Here is a 12,251-nt window from a genome sequence, read left to right on the forward strand (position 1 = left end):
ATATCTCTGTGACAGCTGTACTCTGACTTTTGGTGGGGCAACAAGAGTCCTCCATTTTTACCATCTGCTTCCCTTTGTCTCACACTCCTTAGATTTTGCATGGCTTTCATTTACACTCAAATTCATGTGCTAAAAATTAAAACCCCACTTTCACTATTTAAGTAACTTCTGTATGAGCCTCTAGGGAGGCCATAAGCAAGATCTGAGAAACAGTCCCTAGTCAGAGTTCAAATCAAGTAAAGAAGTTTTTACACTTGAAAACATTAAGACTTTCAAATAGAGGCACAGCTGTGAAAGTAGCCACCATAGCATCTGTTTATAAAGGAAGCTGCTGCTGTCACCACATAAACACTGATGGTCTCCCAGAGGTTTTTGTATCACATCAAATCACTGTGGAACCCACTAGAACCCTGCTGACAGTAGTAAGTGGCAGCATCTTCAGGCTCCAGGCTGCTGATGGTGAGAGTAAAGTCTGTCCCATACCCGCTGCCACTGAATCGGGCTGGGATGTCATTGAGCCTGTTAGTTGCACCATAGATGAGGAGCCTGGGAGTCTGTACAGGTTTCTGCTGGTACCAGGCTAAGTAGTTGCTAACGCTCTGACTGGCCTTGCAGGTGATCCTGGCTGTTTCTCCTGGAGACAATGATAGTGAGGCTGGAGTCTGTGTCATCACAATTTCTCCAGTGGTACCTGAAATAGCAAACAAAACACAGAAGTCATCCTCATAATCTCTGTCTTCACCACTGTCTCCCCAGCACAGCAGGAAGGCTGATCAACACTGAGCTCTCATTATTGTCTTGCAGAGCAAAGAGCCAGGTCCTGGGAATCCACAACCCAAAGTGTCCTCTGAGGAGCAGAACCATCCCAGGTGCCCCCACCTGGGAACCAGAGCAGCAGGAGGCAGAGAAGCTGTGCTGGGGCTTCCATGGTCCTCTGTGTCCTGGCTGAGGCAGGTCTTGCCCAGAGCCTGTCAGCACTGATAAGGGCTCTGGGCACAGGGCAGCCTGAGGGGATGCAAAGCAGCGGGGGTGGGGCAAACCCGGCCCCCAGCTGCAGAGACCAGAGGCCTCCCCTTCTCTACAATTGAGCAGCCACCCTCACATTATATTCCAGGCTCACATAAGGGTGTTGGGTACAGACCTGAACAAATAGATGCCTTTTCTGCATTTCTCCTTTGTCCCCCAATACGTCTGGACATCTCCCTTGGTACATGACTGGATAGGGTTGGAGTAAAGAGTTGGTCAGCAATGATCTTCCTGACACACCCTTCCTTTGCTCATCAGTGACCTTTCCTGAGGGCCCATGATTTGCCTCATTCTTTGTAGGAATCCACAGAGACACAAACACTGAGTTAGTTTCGGCAACATGGGTGCAGGCACAGTCACCATCGCACAGATGAGCAGGACCAGGCTAGAGTCCCCAGGGTACTGACACCATTTCCCTGAAGACAAGGAGTGGTGCTGATAGCCAGGGTGAGGGGGTGGAGGAGATAGGGTTTCTAATGCTGGGTGATCTTGCCTTCTCCATGCCCCCCTCCCTCCGCATTCTGCATGGGGCATCCACCTCACCAGACTCAGCTCCCTGTTCTTAAAAATTTGAGAAACTTCTTTCACAGGCCTGATTGAGATGGAATCCAATTGGAGGTTTCCTTGTGTTTCTCAGAATTGTGCACATGTCGGGGTGACTGTTGAACCCAGAATCTTTTCTCCAAAGGACTGAGGACTCCTTGGGTCACATGCTCAGACTCGAATGCTCATTCCTCTAAAACTTCTGCTTCCCAAAGACTGATAGCATCTTTTGCATCCCCTTCCTTGATCTCCATGGCAATGCAACACTTTGCAAAAGCAACTCCACATGACAAGTCACCTCTATATACACACCGAGGGTGAGACCTTCCCCCACAGCCATCATCGACCGTTTAATTTGGCTGGTTTCGAAATCTAATCATCTGGGAGAGCCACTTACTGGCTGTGTGATGTCAATCACTTCTCATCAGTCTCCTTGCCTCAGTTTCCATGTTTGTGGAAATAACTGTAGCTACATCGTTTATGTATGTTGGACGATCATTGTATCTGTAGGCAGGGACCAGTGCTGCCTTTCACCAGCACAGTCACAAATCCTTTAAGCCTAATTGGTTTTCTGAGCTCAGTTCTCCGATGTAGCTTCAAGACCCTGCAGACTTTTCCACTGCATTTCCTCCCAGGCCCATTATCAAAAGCTTTCCTAGGAAAGGCTTTGTCATTCATATGTTATATTGCTGCTCTTCTTGTTATTTAATTCTTATTCAATGTTTTACATCTGTTCACTTTTAAATCAGTAAAAATTACCACCATTTATTTGGGGCCTGCTCCAGCATATTGTTTTCAAAATTTTTCTGTCATTTTCAATGTCACACTAAGAAGTATGTTCTTTATGGTAGTGTTTTGTAAAAGGGGAAAACGTATGAATTCCTGGATCAAGAATTAATGTGTGCAATGACTAAAATTTTTAGTGACATATACTAGAATAATTGAATAAATGAGGGTAAATGAGAGTAGAATTAATAATCCCAGGTTTCATTTGGAGTCACGACAATTATTGTTTCTTATTTTGCTTTAAGTTCCTTCCTTTAGTTCTTTTTCTATGTGGATGCCCAGTTTTTCCAGCAACATTTGCTGAGAGCTTGTCTTTGCCCCATTGTTTTTCCTTTGTTGCTTTATCAAAGAGCAGTTGACTCTGATGTTCATTGGACTGTATTTTGGGGTTCTTTTTTGCAATCCACTGACTAGTCTATTACTTTTTCAACACCATGCTGACTAATTATTGTGGTTTTATAGTAAGTGTTGAAATCAAGTGCGTGTACACAGTTTTGACTTTCATCTTGGTCATTCCTCATGTTTCAAAAAACATTTACTCATTTAATTTTTGAGGTATTTTTATTGTGTCATTAACAAATATTTTTAATGTTTTATTATCTCAAAAAAGTGTTTTCTTATTTAATTTTGCGTTAATCGAAAAGTAACTCTGGGGGCCTCCCTGGTGGTGCAAGGGGTTAAGACACAGCACCATGAAGCTATCTGCAGTCACTACAGTACAAGTTCAATCCCTGGCCAGGGAGCTACCCACAAAGTATGGCAGACCTCTCCTGTCTCGCCCGCTGCTTCCCTCAGCAGTGCATATCAGTCAGTCTGCCTGTTCTGCTCCCCACTCTGTCTCTGGTGAATCTGTTACCGAACGCCGGCCTCAGTTTCCCTCAGCCAATAAAAGGAAACTAAGTTTGAGGAAAAGGAAAGCGGTTTTATTTGTCGACAAATGAGGAGGGAGGCAGACTCATGTCCGAAAAACCACCGTCCTGCTCTTAGGCAGTGGGCAGGAGTATTTATACAGGGGGAGATGGGTAGGCATCCGTGAAGGGGAGGGGGAAGGGGTCCGCACAGAGACAAGTGGGCGCCAGCTCAACAGGGAGATGGATGGGTGTCAGCTCATTCATCTTAAGGGAAGGGGAAGGTGTCAAGGCACAGAGACGGGTGATCACCAACTTGTTTTCCTTAGGGCGAGGGGGAAGGGTCTACAGGGAAACCGGTGGGCACCAGCTTTTTTTTTTTCTTCCCAAGGGGAGGGGAAGCTGCAACAAATGGGAAAGACAAGTCATCAATCCTGTTAATGCTAGATAAGGGGAATTGCAAAAAATGGGGGAAAGACAAACTTGTTAACTGTATCAAATCCTCTCACCCTCCACATCTCTGGCCTGTACCCCAGCTCTTGTCTGCATAAATAAATCAATGTTTTAAAAAAAAATAAAAGGGAAAAAAGGAAGAAAAAAGAAGTAAAAAAAAAATAACTCTGGCTGTGTCATTTCAACAAACAACTTTCAGTAAAATTTTCTAAAAGACTTCATTGACAAAGACAATATTTTTAGCTGAAACAAACATCCTCTTGAAAATATAGGTTTGAATCATGTAGATCACCTGTTATCAATCACCTCTCATCTTGCTAAAAAGCAGATTCTCACTTCATAAGTCTAGAGTGGGCCTGCTCCTTTATGTTTGTATCAATCATTTTGCAATGACAATGATGATGTTGATGAATTCAGAACAAATTTTGAGCAACGGGTATTTTCACATTGAGGTAAACTGATGCACCATAGACATTTATTTTTTTTTCTCCGATTGCCAAGTGATTTTATTTCATGCAATTTCTGATTTTTTGTTTATAATATTCTCAATATTGTTTTGTTGTTGCTTGCTATGAGCCCAGTCTTGCTAGTGGCAGTTGGGAGCACATCGTGGTATGTTCTAGAGGCTAGTCTCTCAGCGGAAATCTTCTGAATAATGAAACAGAGGCTCTACCAGGCTATCTACTATCAAGCCCTCATAATCTCTTCTAGAAATTCATCTCCAAACATTATGCCTTTGTGACTGCCCTGTGAGTCATTCAATGATGAGACTCAATCATGAGAGGAGGAGCCTCAGTTTCTCAGGGCTCATGAGGCAGACACCGGACAGAGGTTCTATCCTGTGTGAGCTGCTAGGGCCGAGTGGGAGGGAATTAAGGTCCCATGGAGATTCCTTGCTCCTTCTACAAACACTTTACTGTCACCTTCAAAGCAATGGTGCTTCTGAGACAAGTTCTCAGCTGATGGGGCATGAGGAAGTCAGCTGGGCTGCCCAGCCACACCCATCTACTCTCTTGGGTGGTTTTTGTTTAGGCTTGTATCACTGTGGGGGGAAACCATAAGCATGCTGACAGTAATAAATGGCAGCATCTTCAGGCTCCAGGCCGCTAATGGTGAAAGTGTAGTCTGTCCCAGAGCCGCTGCCACTGAACCGGGCTGGGATGCCATTGGGCCTGTTTTTTGTATAATAAATGAGGAGCTTGGGAGCCTGCCCAGGTTTCTGCTGGTACCAGGCTAAGTAGTTGTTAACACCCTGACTGGCCTTGCAGGTGATCCTGGCTGTTTCTCCTGGAGACAATGATAGTGAGGCTGGAGTCTGTGTCATCACAATTTCTCCAGTGGTACCTGAAATAGGAAACAAAACACAAAAGTCACCCTTGTAATCTCTGTCTTCACCACTGTCTCCCCAGACAGCAGGAAGGCTGATCAACACTGAGCTCTCATTATTGTCTTGCAGAGCAAAGAGCCAGGTCATGGGGATCCACAACCCAAAGTGTCCTCTGAGGAATAGAACCATCTCAGGTGCCCTCACCTGGGAGCCAGAGCAGCAGGAAGCAGAGAAGCTGTGCTGGGGCTTCCATGGTCCCCTGTGTCCTGGCTGAGGCAGGTCTTGCCCAGAGCCTGTCAGCACTGATATGGGCTCTGAGCACAGGGCAGCATGGGGGGCATGCAAAGCAGTGGGGGTGGGCCAAACCCGAACCCCAGCTGCAGAGACCAGAGGTTTCCCCTTCTCTACACTTGAGCAGCCACCCTCTCATTATATTCCAGGCTCACATAAGGGTGTTGGGTACAGACCTGAACAAATAGATGCCTTTTCCACATTTCTCCTTTGTCCCCCAATATGTCTGGACATCTCCCTTGGTACATGACTGGATAGGGTTGGAGTAAAGAGTTGATCAGCAATGATCTTCCTGACACACCCTTCCTTTGCTCATCAGTGACCTTTCCTGAGGGCCCATGATTTGCCTCATTCTTTGTAGGAATCCACAGAGACACAAACACTGAGTTAGGTCCGGCAACATGGGTGCAGGGACAGCCACCATCACACAGACGAGCAGGACCAGGCTAGAGTCCCCAGTGTACTGACACCATTTCCCTGAAGACAGGGAGTGGTGCTGAGAGCCGGGGTGAGGGGGTGGAGGGGTTAGGATTTCTAATGCTGGGTGATCTTGCCTTCTCCATGCCCCCCTCCCTCCGCATTCTGCATGGAGCATCCACCTCACCAGACTCAGCTCCCTGTTCTTAAAAATTTGAGAAACTTCTTTCACAGGCCTGATTGAGATGGAATCCAATTGGAGGTTTCCTTGTGTTTCTCAGAATTGTGCACATGTCGGGGTGACTGTTGAACCCAGAATCTTTTCTCCAAAGGACTGAGGACTCCTTGGGTCACATGCTCAGACTCGAATGCTCATTCCTCTAAAACTTCTGCTTCCCAAAGACTGATAGCATCTTTTGCATCCCCTTCCTTGATCTCCATGGCAATGCAACACTTTGCAAAAGCAACTCCACATGACAAGTCACCTCTATATACACACTGAGGGTGAGACCTTCCCCCACAGCCATCTTCGACTGTTTAACAAGGCCGGTTTCGAAATCTAATCATCTGGGAGATCCACTTACTGGCTGTGTCATGTCAGTCACTTCTCATCAGTCTCCTTGCCTCAGTTTCCATGTTTGTGGAAATAACTGTAGCTACTCCGTTTATGTATGTGGACGATCATTGTATCTGTAGGCAGGGACCAGTGCTGCCTTTCACCAGCACAGTCACAAATCCTTTAAGCCTAATTGGTTGATCTGAGCTCAAGCCCTCAGGTGTAGCTTCAAGACCCTGCAGACTTTTCCACTGCATTTCCTCCCAGGCCCATTATCAAAAGCTTTCCTAGGAAAGGCTTTGTCATTCATATGTTATATTGCTGCCCTTCTTGTTATTTAATTCTCATTCAATTTTTTACATCTGTTCACTTTTTCTTTAATACTAAGTCAAAAACTTAAAATCAATAAAATTGCCACCATTTACTTGGGGCCTGCTCCAGCATATTGTTTTCAAATTTTTCTCTGTCATTTTCAATGTCACACTAAGAAGTATGTTCTTTATGGTAGTGTTTTGTAAAAGGGGGAAATGTATGAATTCCTGGATCAAGAATGAATGTGTGCAATGACTAAAATTTTTAGTAACAAATACTAGAATAATTGAATATGAGGGTAAATGAGAGTAGAATTAATAATCCCAGGTTTCATTTTGGAGTCATGACAATTATTGCTTCTTCTTTTGCTTTAAGTCCCTTCCTTTAGTTCTTTTTCTATGTGGATGCCCAGTTTTTCCAGCAACATTTGCTGAGAACTTGTCTTTGCTCCATTGTTTTTCCTTTGTTCCTTTATCAAAGAGCAGTTGACTCTGATGTTCATTGGACTGTATCTTGGGGTTCTTTTTTCCAATCCACTGACTTGTCTATTACTTTTCAACACCATGCTGACTAATTATTGTGGTTTTATAGTAAGTGTTGAAATCAAGTGCATGTACACAGTTTTGACTTTCATCTTGGTCATTCCTCATGTTTCAAAAAACATTTACTCATTTAATTTTTGAGGTATTTTTATTGTGTCAATAACAAATATTTTTAATCTTTTATTATCTCAAAAAAGTGTTTTCTGGGCCTCCCTGGTGGTGCAGCAGTTGAGCACCGGTTGCGAAGCTGCCCGCAGCCTCTGCAGCGCCGGTTTGATCCCCGGCTGCTCCCCGGCCACTGCAGGAGTGTCCCACATGGTGCGCAGACCTCTCCTGCCGCCTGCTGCTCCCCTCAGCAGTGTACTTCGGTCCTTCTGCCTGCTCTGCTCCCCGCTCTGGCTCTGGTGAATTCTCTCACCCTCCTGCGCTTCTGACTATACCCAGTGCTTGTATGAATAAATAAACAAATAAAGAAAGAAAGAAACAAATAAATAATAAATAAATGTTTTTTTTAAAAAGTGTTTTCTTATTTAATTTTGTGTTAATCAAAAAGTAACTCTGGGGGCCTCCTTGGTGGTACAAGGGGTTAAGACACAGCACCATGAAGCTATCTGCAGTCACTGCAGCACGAGTTCAATCCCTGGCCAGGGAGCTACCCACATGGCATGGCAGACCTCTCCTGTCTTGCCCTCTGCTCCCCTCAGCAGTGTATTTCAGCCAGTCTGCCTGTTCTGCTCCCCACTCTGTCTCTGGTGAATCCTCTCACCCTCCACATCTCTGGCCTGTACCCCAGCTCTTGTCTGCATAAATAAATCTTTAAAAAAAATAAGAGGAAAAAAAGGAAGAAAAAAAGAAGTAAAAAAAAAGTAACTCTGGCTGTGTCATTTCAAAAAACAACTTTCAGTAAAAATTTTCTTTTTTTTTTTTTTTTTTTAATATTAAATTTTATTTTTATATTCCCCCATACAATTGCAAACGCCCATTCTGACCCCAATCCTTCCCCTCCCGCCCCCCACCCCCCAACAAGTGTCTCTGGTTCATAGTTTTTTGTTGATTTTGATTTTCTTCAGTAAAAATTTTCTAAAAGACTTCATTGACAAAGACAATATTTTTAGCTGAAACAAACATCCTCTTGAAAATATAGCTTTTGAATGATGTAGATCCCTGGTATCAATCCCCTGTCATCTTGTTAAAGAGCAGATTCTCACTTCATAAGTCTGGAGTGGGCCTGCTCCTTTATGTTTGTATCAATCATTTTGCAATGACAATGATGATGTTGATGAATTCAGAACAAATTTGAGCAACGGGTATTTTCACATTGAGGTAAACTGATGCACCATAGACATTTATTTTTTTTCCTCCGATTGCCAAGTGATTATATTTCATGCAATTTCTGATTTTTGTTTATAATATTCTCAATATTGTTTTTGTTGTTGCTTGCTATGAGCCCAGTCTTGCTAGTGGCAGTTGGGAGCACATCGTGGTATGTTCTAGAGGCTAGTCTCTCAGCGGAAATCTTCTGAATAATGAAACAGAGGCTCTACCAGGCTATCTACTATCAAGCCCTCATAATCTCTTCTAGAAATTCATCTCCAAACATTATGCCTTTGTGACTGCCCTGTGAGTCATTCAATGATGAGACTCATCATGAGAGGAGGAGCCACAGTTTCTCAGGGGCTCATGAGGCAGACACAGGACAGAGGTTCTGTCCTGTGTGAGTTGCTAGGGCCGAGTGGGAGGGAATTGAGGTGCCAAGGTTACAAAAACTTTACTGTCACCTTCAAAGCATTGGTGCTTCTGAGACAGATTCTCAGCTGATGGGGCATGAGGAAGTGCAGCTGGGCTGCCCAGCCTCACCCATCTGCTCCCTGGGTGGTTTTTGTTTAGGCTTGTATCACTGTGGGGGTAAACCATTACCACGCTGACAGTAGTAAGTGGCAGCATCTTCAGGCTCCAGGCCGCTGATGGTGAGAGTGAAGTCTGTCCCAGACCTGCTGCCACTGAACCGCACTGGGATGCCATTGGGTCTGTTTTTTATATAATAAATGAGGAGCTTGAGAGACTGTCCAGGTTTCTGCTGGTACCCATTTAAGTAGCTGCCAACACTCTGACTGGCCTTGCAGGTGATCCTGGCTGTTTCTCCTGGAGACAATGATAGTGAGGCTGGAGTCTGTGTCATCACAATTTCTCCAGTGGTACCTGAAATAGTAAACAAAACACAAAAGACATCCTGTAATCTCTGTCTTCACCACTGTCTCCCCAGCATAGCAGGAAGGCTGATCAACACTGAGCTCTCATTATTGTTCTGCTGAACAAAGAACCTAGTTCCAGGAATCCACAACCCAAAGTGTCCTCTGAGGAGTAGAACCATCTCAGGTGCCCTCACCTGGGAGCCAGAGCAGCAGGAAGCAGAGAAGCTGTGCTGGGGCTTCCATGGTCCCCTTGTCCTGGCTGAGGCAGGTCTTACCCAGATCCTGCCCAGCACTGATATGGGCTCTGAGCACAGGGCAGCCTGGGGGGATGCAAAGCAGCGGGGGTGGGGCAAACCCGGCCCCCAGCTGCAGAGACCAGAGGCCTCCCCTTCTCTACAATTGAGCAGCCACCCTCACATTATATTCCAGGCTCACATAAGGGTGTTGGGTACAGACCTGAACAAATAGATGCCTTTTCCACATTTCTCCTTTGTCCCCCAATATGTCTGGACATCTCCCTTGGTACATGACTGGATAGGGTTGGAGTAAAGAGTTGATCAGCAATGATCTTCCTGACACACCCTTCCTTTGCTCATCAGTGACCTTTCCTGAGGGCCCATGATTTGCCTCATTCTTTGTAGGAATCCACAGAGACACAAACACTGAGTTAGGTCCGGCAACATGGGTGCAGGGACAGCCACCATCACACAGACGAGCAGGACCAGGCTAGAGTCCCCAGTGTACTGACACCATTTCCCTGAAGACAGGGAGTGGTGCTGAGAGCCGGGGTGAGGGGGTGGAGGGGTTAGGATTTCTAATGCTGGGTGATCTTGCCTTCTCCATGCCCCCCTCCCTCCGCATTCTGCATGGGGCATCCACCTCACCAGACTCAGCTCCCTGTTCTTAAAAATTTGAGAAACTTCTTTCACAGGCCTGATTGAGATGGAATCCAATTGGAGGTTTCCTTGTGTTTCTCAGAATTGTGCACATGTCGGGGTGACTGTTGAACCCAGAATCTTTTCTCCAAAGGACTGAGGACTTCTTGGGTCACATGCTCACACTCGAATACTCATTCCTCTAAAGCTTCTGTTCCCCAAAACTGATAGCATCTTTTGCATCCCCTTCCTTGATCTCCATGGCAATGCAACACTTTGCAAAAGCAACTCCACATGACAAGTCACCTCTATATACACACTGAGGGTGAGACCTTCCCCCACAGCCATCTTCGACTGTTTAACAAGGCCGGTTTCGAAATCTAATCATCTGGGAGATCCACTTACTGGCTGTGTGATGTCAATCACTTCTCATCAGTCTCCTTGCCTCAGTTTCCATGTTTGTGGAAATAACTGTAGCTACATCGTTTATGTATGTTGGATGATCATTGTATCTGTTGGCAGGGACCAGTGCTGCCTTTCACCAGCACAGTCACAAATCCTTTAAGCCTAATTGGTTTTCTGAGCTCAGTTCTCCGATGTAGCTTCAAGACCCTGCAGACTTTTCCACTGCATTTCCTCCCAGGCCCATTATCAAAAGCTTTCCTAGGAAAGGCTTTGTCATTCATATGTTATATTGCTGCTCTTCTTGTTATTTAATTCTTATTCAACTTTTTACATCTGTTCACTTTTTCTTTAACACTAAGTCAAAAACTTAAAATCAATAAAAATTACCACCATTTACTTGGGGCCTGCTCCAGCATATTGTTTTCAAAATTTTTCTGTCATTTTCAATGTCACACTAAGAAGTATGTTCTTTATGGTAGTGTTTTGTAAAAGGGGGAAATGTATGAATTCCTGGATCAAGAATGAATGTGTGCAATGACTAAAATTTTTAGTAACAAATACTAGAATAATTGAATAAATGAGGGTAAATGAGAGTAGAATTAATAATCCCAGGTTTCATTTTGGAGTAATGACAATTATTGCTTCTTTTTTTTGCTTAGTTCCTTCCTTTAGTTCTTTTTCTATTGGATGCCCAGTTTTTCAAGCAAAATTTGCTGAGAGCTTGTCTTTGCTCCATTGTTTTTCCTTTGTTGCTTTATCAAAGAGCAGTTGACTCTGATGTTCATTGGACTGTATTTTGGGGTTCTTTTTTGCAATCCACTGACTTGTTATTACTTTTCAACACCATGCTGACTTGATTATTATAGTTTACAGTAAGTGTTGAAAACAAGTGCGTGTACACAATTTTGACTTTCATCTTGGTCATTCCTCATGTTTCAAAAAACATTTACTCATTTAATTTTTGAGGTATTTTTGTCATTAACAAATATTTTTAATGTTTTATTATCTCAAAAAAGTGTTTTCTTATTTAATTTTGCATTAATCAAAAAGTAACTCTGGGGGCCTCCCTGGTGGTGCAAGGGGTTAAGACACAGCACCATGAAGCTATCTGCAGTCACTGCAGCACGAGTTCAATCCTTGGCCAGGGAGCTACCCACATGGCATGGCAGATCTCCTGTCTTGCCCGCTGCTCCCCTCAGCAGTGTATTTCAGCCAGTCTGCCTGTTCTGCTCCCCACTCGTCTCTGGTGAATCCTTTCACCCTCTGCATCTCTGGCCTGTACCCCAGCTCTTGACTGCATGAATAAATCAATCTTTAAAAATAATAAGAGGAAAAAAGGGAAGAAAAAAAGAATTAAAAAAAGTAACTCTGGCTGTGTCATTTCAACAAATGACTTTCAGTAAAAATTTTCGAAATGACTTCATTGACAAAGGCAACGTTTTTAGCTGAAGTAAATATACTCTTGGAAATATAGCTTTTGAATCATGTACATCACCTGTTGTCAATCACCTGTCATCTTGTTAAAAAGCAGATTCTCACTTCATAAGTCTAGAGTGGGCCTGCTCCTTTATGTTTGTATCAATCATTTTGCAATGACAATGATGATGTTGATGAATTCAGAACAAATTTTGAGCAGCAGGTATTTTCACGTTGAGGTAAGTGATGCACCATAGAAATT

The 12,251-nt window shown here is 44.1% G+C and overlaps 2 gene segments (V, D, J or C); both read right to left on the reverse strand.

Annotated features, from left to right (window-relative positions):
• Positions 1-377: 377 nt before the first annotated feature.
• Positions 378-928, reverse strand: LOC119258606 (immunoglobulin kappa variable 3-11-like). The segment is given in 2 exon segments: positions 378-691; positions 880-928. Coding segments are annotated over 2 exon segments (363 nt in total).
• Positions 929-4,695: 3,767 nt separating this feature from the next.
• Positions 4,696-5,236, reverse strand: LOC119258607 (immunoglobulin kappa variable 3-11-like). The segment is given in 2 exon segments: positions 4,696-5,000; positions 5,188-5,236. Coding segments are annotated over 2 exon segments (354 nt in total).
• Between the last annotated feature and the right edge of the window lie 7,015 nt (positions 5,237-12,251).

Source organism: Talpa occidentalis, unplaced genomic scaffold (genome assembly GCF_014898055.3).
Source record: "Talpa occidentalis isolate TD23 unplaced genomic scaffold, MPIMG_talOcc4v2.1 talOcc4.5, whole genome shotgun sequence".
Taxonomy (NCBI): Eukaryota; Metazoa; Chordata; class Mammalia; order Eulipotyphla; family Talpidae; genus Talpa; species Talpa occidentalis.